The sequence below is a fragment of the Sinocyclocheilus rhinocerous genome, unplaced genomic scaffold (genome assembly GCF_001515625.1).
Source record: "Sinocyclocheilus rhinocerous isolate Xijiao unplaced genomic scaffold, SAMN03320098_v1.1 scaffold53, whole genome shotgun sequence".
NCBI lineage: Eukaryota > Metazoa > Chordata > Actinopteri > Cypriniformes > Cyprinidae > Sinocyclocheilus > Sinocyclocheilus rhinocerous.
In genome coordinates, this window is record NW_015645538.1 from 2,170,135 (window position 1) to 2,178,710 (window position 8,576).

General features: G+C 38.8%; 1 protein-coding gene across 2 annotated transcripts in view; it reads left to right on the forward strand.

The window, feature by feature from the left end:
- The window catches only part of med30 (mediator complex subunit 30), a 20,820-nt gene that overhangs the window by 6,278 nt on the left and 5,966 nt on the right, over positions 1-8,576 (forward strand). For both annotated transcript variants that reach the window (XM_016509881.1, XM_016509882.1), the window contains exon 4: positions 1,069-1,176. In XM_016509881.1, coding sequence (XP_016365367.1) covers positions 1,069-1,176 — 108 coding nt within the window. The remainder of the gene's footprint in view (positions 1-1,068; positions 1,177-8,576) is intronic.

An 8,576-nucleotide genomic window follows, 5' to 3' on the forward strand; every position in this document is an offset into this window, starting at 1 on the left:
GTTTTTCCAGAGGGACTGTCCCTGTAATAATAGGATTGTAAGACCCTTTGGATATAAAAAGTGAAAAATAAGTAAATGAATGAATGAATGAATGCTAAAAGTTGACTTAGCTGACAGGAGTGGCACCCAGGGTGGTCTTCTGCTGCTGTAGCCCATCTACTTCAATGTTCAATGTGTTGTGCATTCAGAGATGCTCCTCTGCATACCTCAGTTGTAATGAATGGTTAGTTGCGTTACGGTTGCCTTTCTATCAGCTCAAACAAGTCTGGCCAGTCTCTTCTGACCTCTGGAATTTTCGCCCACAGAACTGCTGCTTACTAGATGTTTTCTCTTTTTTGGACAATTCTCTGTAAACCCTAGAGATGTAGAGTTGTATGTAAAAATCCTAGGAGATCAGCAGTTTCTGAAATACTCAGATGAGCCTATCTGGCACCAACATGCTCGGTTCGGATGCTCGGTTTGAACTTCAGCTTGTCTTGACTATATCTGTGTGCCTAAATGCATTGAGTTGCTGTCATGTGATAGTTGAACAGGTGTACCTAATAACGTGGCCGATGAATGTATGTCACTGTGGTAATTACAGTGGCTAGCTGTATGTGTGCATTTGTTGCTGCCATAAAGCAATCTGCGCTTTTCGCTGAATTTTGTACCCACTCATCAAACTTGCATACTCCCACAACAGCTGTTTGGGAAGGAGTGTAGGAAAGAAACAGAAGCCGTTCGACTTATTAGAAGTCAGTGTACCATCAGAATGATTATGAAACTGATGTTTCAAGGTAAATACTCTTACATGCAGTTGCTTTAAATTGCTTTAAAAGACAAATAAAAAACAACATTTAGTAGATCTTTTACCAGTGCCTGATTCTTTTTTTGAAGTGTGAAATGGGCTCTATATTTTTCCTGGCTGCTGTTTTTGACATTACACCTCCGGATGGTTGGTAGTGAAAGGCTTGGAACGGAGTATGTTTCTGTAGTGCCATCAGTGCCAAACAAAAACGAGTGCATAACAGTAATTGAAGTAATCAAAAAGTCACTATGTGGTAATTTTATTCTGTCTTTGTTTTTCAGCAACTTATCCCCTATGTAGAGGATGACAGTTCTAAACTGGATGACCGAATGGCCAATCAAATGCGTGCAGCCAGCGAAGAGAGAAGAGAAGTACTGGAAGTTAATAAGGTTAGAACCTTATTTTTGGACATTTTACATTTGACAGATGCTTTTATCCAAAGCAAATTAGTTGTATTTAAGGTATATATTTATGAGGTCATGCATTCTCTGTGAATCGAATCCACTGACAAAGGAACACTCCTAAATCAAATGGTAAAATAATACATTTTATACAAAATACAAAATTGTTGGCAGTGTATACACACTGCAACTACACATATAACTACATCTATACATTAATACTTGAATTCAGCAAGGATGCATCAAGTTGATCAAAAGTCTTTTGACAGTAAACAACACTTTTACATTATTACAAAACATTATTTCAAATAAATGTTGTTAAAATGTTGTAGAACTTTCTATTAATCAAAGAATCCTGAAAAAAAAACATATCATGGTTTCCACAAAAATATTAAGCAACTGTTTCCAACATTGATAATAATAATGAAAAAATGAACACTAAATGAACACTTGAACACTAAATCATCATATAAGAATGATTTCTGAAGGACCATGTGACTTTAAAGGGGTCATCGGATGCGACATGCACTTTTACAAGCTGTTTGAACTGAAATGTGTGTTGGAAGTGTGTGTACACAACCACCCTATAATGATAAAGGTCCACCCAGTGTTTTTTTTTTTTATCTCGTTAAATCATTTCCCCTTTCTCAAATCGAGCCGATCTCAGATGCCTGTCTGTGAGACGTCACACAGATCCGGCCCTCCCACATTTGTTTGATTGACCGTAGCGTTTCAGCACAGACTAGACTGGCATCTTACCTTAGACCCGCCCTGAATGAGCTGTCATCGGTCCGCCATTGTTTCACTGCCGGAGCAGATGTAGACAAGAATGTCTCCATAGCGATTTAGGTGTTTTGTTGTTGGATGTAATAATGAACATAGCAGTCGTCATTTACTCCCGAAATCTGAGCCGCTGAAGACGCAGAGGATTACATTTGTTTCTGAAGGGAATGCGCCCCGATCCACCTAAATGCGTATATCTTCGCACAAATCATTCGTGATCCAGCTTCACCTACAGAAGAAGTGAGTGTAAGGTTTTTTTAATGAATCTTTGCAAATCGCCCTTTCCTAATAATGTGCTAGTTAGAGAGTTTCACGATGAATGCGGCTAAAGTTTACAGTCTCTCAGAGAGCGGCTTGGAAGAGAGGGGCGGGGGCAGCAGAGCTCATTAACATTTAAAGGAAAATGCTACAAAACTGCATGCTCTGAAAAGAGCTGTTTTTTGACAGGGTAAAAACTGTGTTGTTTTTCACTACAGTTGAGAAATTTTAACCAAACTATGTTACAGACTTTTCATTAAGACCCTAAAGAATCATGTCAACTTGTGGAAAATGGGCATCAGATGACCCCTTTATAGACTGGAGTAATGGTTGAATCTGGAAAATTCAGCTTTGCCATCAAAATAATAAATTATGTTTAAAAATATGTTAAAATAGGAAACAGTTATTTTAAATTATAATAAAATTTCACAATGTCACTGTTTTTACAGTATTTTTGATTAAATAAATGCAGCCTGAGAGATATCTTTGAAAAACATTTTCCAAAATCTTACCGACCCCAAACTGTGGTGCACTGTACAGTATATAAAGCCAAAACAGGCCACTTCACTGCCTGCAGATATCTTGTTTAGAATATGTTTACAGTGTCCTTTAACTTGGCAAGCAATGAGATATCTGCCATATTCACTCGCATAATGAAGCCATAGTATTTGAAAACCGACCTGATGGCTCTCTACCGAGGATTTCATGACTTTCTTGCAGTAAAAGCAAAATTATCAGATTTTTTTCTGTGCCCCTCTCTGCCATTGAGTCTGCCTTATTAAAAACTGCAGCATGCTCATGAAAGGCAGTCAGTGTGGAAATGCTCATGTGACAAGGGCCCTGGAGCTTTTCGCTGGCCAAATAGCCAGCTGCAAATAACACGCTGAATGAAGCGACCATGTTGGGGGAATGAAGGATGTCAAACTCAGGGGAGGTCAAGGTTGCATCAGAATGTAGAGAGCAGATGTGTTACAGCTCTCCATCATCTGCCTGTGCAGCATTTGCATGTTCAAGGATCTCTGATGTTGGCTAATAATCACATGACATGCAAGTGAACAAATAAAATATTTCATGTTTTTTTAGGAATTGTTTTTTTATTGTTTTTGTTTAGATATCTATCTATCTATCTGTCTATCTATCTATCTATCTATCTATCTATCTATCTATCTATCTCTCTGTCTGTCTGTCTGTCTGTCTGTCTGTATGAAGGATGATGGAAGGACAGATAGATGGATGAATGCAGAGAATGGTATAGTAATGAATGGACTGATGGATGAACCGGCAGATAGACATCAGCTTGAATGAGCAAATGGACGCTTGCATGAAAGTAATGAGGCCATGGATGATTGAAAATTAGCACTCAGGTCAGTTTGTTGAGTCTTTCTGACTCATCCCATTGCAGGCTAGGTTGCGCATTTTAATTGAGTCATGCCATTGTCCTGTTGATTGAGTGCCGCCGTTTGCCGTGCCAAAGGAGCTCAGGCTTGATTTACTGAATCCTTCATCACTGTTGGAGCTCCAACAAGTTGGTGAAGTGGTGGAGAGATGTATAGCACGAGTATGGTAATGCCCCGCTGCTTTATGGGACATCCCGTCACTGAATGATCACCCTGCTCTCGTTATCTGTCGATTGGGGTAATTGCTGTTTGTCAGGGCCCTGGCTGAATAATGCTCCTGCAATCTTGAGTGGCCTTCATCACCGTGACCGATCTGTCTTCGCAGAGTTTTATTGTACCTTTCATTAGTGGCATAACAGAACGATTTTGGCTTTGCTTTTCCATCGCCAAAATCTCAGAGGTGTAATCGTATTTTAAAGGGGTCATATGATGCGATTTCAAGTTTTCCTTTCTCTTTTGAATGTTACAAGCTGTTTGTGAATAGATAAGATCCCTAAAGTTGCAAAACTAAAGTCTCAAACCCAAAGAGATATTCTTTATAAAAGTTAAGACTCGTCCACGCCCTCCTAAAACGCCTCGTTTAAACACGCCCCCACATGTCTACGTCACGATGTGGGAAGATTTGCATAACGCCGCCCAAATTTTTACGCAAAGAAAGAAGGCGTAACTTTATTGTTGCTGCCACCGCCGCCGCCATGTTGTGAAGGCGCTGTGTGTTTTATTGCGTAGAGGAGAAACAATAATGTACAGTATGTGGAAAATAATGTGTTTTTTTAATCTTAAACCGCATAAACACATTTCATTACACCAAATACACCAAATAATGTTCTTTTTAGCAACATCATATGACCCCTTTAATCGCACAGAAATTTCAGAAACAAGCACAAGAAAAGCCATCAGTGTAAACAAACGCAGGTCTGAAATATGCATCATCTGACTCTAGAGGATAATTTACTGCAAGCCTGTCATCCCTCCCCTCTTCTTGACTCTCTAACTGCTTTGGTGTGAGAGTCCCTGGGGCCCCTTAGGACCCCACAGATGTGTGAGGCCATCCAAAGGTCCACTGTAGTCGAGGCACTGTCAACTCATCCGGGCAGGCGCTTTGATTGAACACTGCTCGAACTGTTAATAAATTCCTGTCACAGCCCATTAAGAAGGCCTAGGAGAGACGGCTGCTCTCATTTATTCTCCACCATTCTCCTCTATTTTTTCTCCCCCTCTTTTACACTCTTTCTTCCTCACTTGCCCCCCTTCTCAATTTTTTTTAATACCCTGTTAATTACCCCGTCTGTCCTCTTTATTCAAATGAGAAAGTGAGAAATGTGAGAGGAGAATGTTTGTAATTTCAAATAGGCCTCTCAGAAGGCAGATACCGTGAGTGTAATCAACAACGGCAGAGGCTGCGGCGGTGGTGGTGGTTCGGGCGTTTACCGTTATCTCCGGAGCAGGGCTGGGGCTGAGGGGCCGTGGTGGAGCTGAGCTCTGATAAACAAACATGCCGGAACCATAATGAGGCGGTTCAGAGGAGACAGTCCTCCCCGTACACACACACACACACACACACACATGCTCACAGGAGGCACTCAATTCTCCACATGATTAGTCAGTTCATATGTCATCCATTAGAACAGGTTTACCGGCTAGAGGCCTTTTAATTGGTGCACACGGGGTCAGGGAGGAAGGCCCAGCATGCTTAGGGCATGGAAAAAAGGGACACGCTGAAAATAGAAAACATTTTGCTGCGCTTCATTGTGCTTCAGGTTGAGCAATTGCTGTTTGTTTTCCTATTATTACTTTGTACTAGTGTACGAATAATTCGTTTTTTTTTTCATCTGATGGTTGTGTTAACATTTAAACAACAAATTAAAGCCACTCGAGGTCTGGAAGGTCTCACAGTCTAATGTTGGTTTAAACCCAAACAACAAAAAAAGGAAAATTAGTATTATGGATCTTCTTTCATTTTGACATCCTTAACTCACCGTCATTTTGTCTTCAAGACGCCATTTAATAGCTTTGTGTGAGAAACAGGGCCATATTTAAGTTACTAAAATATCTTCGCATTATCAGTGATCAGATTATACAGATACACCCTCCATAAATCAGTGCTCAAATACGAACTGGCACTGCTCTGATTTGTCTTGTATTTGTACTTTTCTTGGCCTACTACCCATGAGGGAATGTGATTCAGTTTCAAAATTAACCCTTTTTGTCTTCTCAGCCAAATCCAGAGTTTTCCCTTTTCTCCCAGAAGAGCAGAGAGGCTAAAATGACATCTTTCTCACTTTAGGCTTTAAAATGGAATTACTGCTACACTTTCCCTGAAGGATTTCTATTGCTCATCTCTCCTTTATGCTGCTTGGGAAGCGCTCATTGGAGCCAGATGCAGTAAACCCCTGACAGTCTGAGAAGAGATGAAAGAGCTCGCTGTAAGAAAGGGATGCAGGGACATGCCTGATTGGGAAACACAATCCTTTCTTTAAAGAAATCTTTCTCTTGTTTTAACAATGTCTTTAGCACCATTGTGTATTTTTGCATAAAGAAAATGAAGCATATTTTTAGAAGCTTTAACAATTTTATGCATTGTAGCACTAGTCAGATTCCAAAGGCAATCCCCCAAATGCGAAATAATCTCATTCTCATTACAGTAATAAAAATGATCCACTCTGGACTAATATATATATGTAGCTGGAAATGTCAAAATAAAATGAACATTAGTTATTTAATATTCAAGAAGTAACATTTGGCTTTACAATGATTTATCTGGGTGAAGTTTTTTAAAGTTCTTTATATATATATATATATATATAAGTAATTGGGGAAAGGTGATATGCTAAATTATTCATGAAAATATCAATGTTTAAAACAATATAGTAGTCTAAATATGAAAGGACATGCCTTGTTTAATTCTGAAATTCAGCACTGGCTTATTTAAGGATTACAAACTGATAACAAGAAAACACTTTAGCTTGCATTATGATTTGACATGCTGTGGTTTCTCTAATACATTCCATTGTATCAATCATTCCCCAAGTGGGTGCCATCTTTCTTTCATCCCTCTCGTCCTTCACCTCTGATCTATGGAGATCTCCTCCCTCCTCCGGCGTCTCGGTCTCATCACATTGGGTTGGGGCTTTAGTTCCTCTCTGTTTCGTTTCTCCATCAATCCTTTCACTCCCACTCGTCCCAGTCGCAGCGCTCACACATGGCGCACTGTTTTACTCAAAACCGAAACGTTGCTTTGAAGATCTGATGAACTTTTCAACCTGAACATTGTGTGTTTAATTGAGTTTAGGTTCTTGTTTATGAATTGCTCTAGTGGAACGAAAATAATGAGACGTTTGAGAGAGGAAAGGAGATTATTTGCAAATCATTTGCAACTAGATCGGTTTAGGTTAATTCAGCAGACAGCCTACGTACATATCTGTGTTTATAGTCGCAGATGGAGTGGGCAGGGAATGGTCATGAAGGGTTGATACAAGCACTGTAAACGAAGTAACAATAAACAGCACAATCAATACTGCAGGCTGACAGCAATCTGGTGTTGCAAGATTGAAAAATGCTGGGGAGCAGAGCAGTGATCAATGGAGACAACCTTCAATACTTTGACATTTCACACACAGTCTCTCTTTACTGCTGCTTATACTCCGGAGAGCATTTGGAAAAGAGGTTTACAGGTTTTCATTTGTGGCGCACGGTAAAGCAAGTACCATATTTACTGTTGCCTGTACTTACGAACCAACCCCTTTGCGCTACAGACATGAGTTTGTGAAATTATGCAACTTTTTAAGAAGCATGTTTCAATTATTTTCTAAGTGATTAGACATATACAGATGATAAAATTGGTGAAAAGCCTATAGATGTCCATTGAAAGAGGGATTCGAACAGTATAACCACCAGAATATCTGTAGGCGGTGTTCTTCTTATAAATTTTAATTTAATTGATATTTTATAAATATAAATTTAATTTATAAATTTATAAATTAGATTAATTTACATTTATAAATACAGATTACTTTAGAAATGACTATTTTTATGTACAACTTTGGAGTCTCTGGAATCTCAGTCAAGTTAACCTCAACAGACCTTGAATGTTAAAGATTTTTATTGGTTGCGCCATGTATAGTATCATTCTTTTATAAGTGAGGCTTTAAATGCAACACTCACTTTTATACAATATGTAACAGGGGTCTTTGCTCCATCTCTCTCTGTACACCAAGGGGTCCTTCGGAAAGTGTTGAAGACCTTTGTATAAGCAAGCATCATGTTCTGTAGGTGACTTGCATAAGCAAGCACCACTTTTTTTCAGAAAATGTAAACATCTAGTTGTATTTTTAGTTGTCTTTCAAAGACCTTTGGTATCTTTTCTGCTTGAATCGTCAACATGTCTAAAGGAATTTTGTTGAAGGGCAGTTGTGCAGTGTTTTTTTCTGTCGATTTCTGTCACTCATCATTTACTGCATTCTTGCCATCAGCAGTCTTCTCATGTAACACACAGAGGGGCCATCTGGCTTCAGCTTTGATCAAAATAAACAGCTGATGAAGCTAGTTAAATTTTTGGATGTTCAGCAGCAGCATTAAGGCCAAAAGAACACACTGTCCACATCATTTACTCTACAAAATTGTCGACATGGGAGAGATAATGCTAATTCAAAGAAAAGACTAATGCCATTCACATCTGTTCAGGGAAATGTACATACAGTGCTTCATTAATTAATTAATTAATTCTTTCATTCATTCATTTTAAAATTAAATTGAATTTCATTTAATTTAACTTAATTTACCCAGAACCTGACAGTCATTAACGAATTAGTTTAATAACATGACATGCCCAAAAAAGAAAAAGAAACAAAAAAATGTTTAGGCTATATACAGTATACGCACACACACACACACACACACACCCATATACCCATATATATATATATATATATATATGTGTGTGTATGTGTA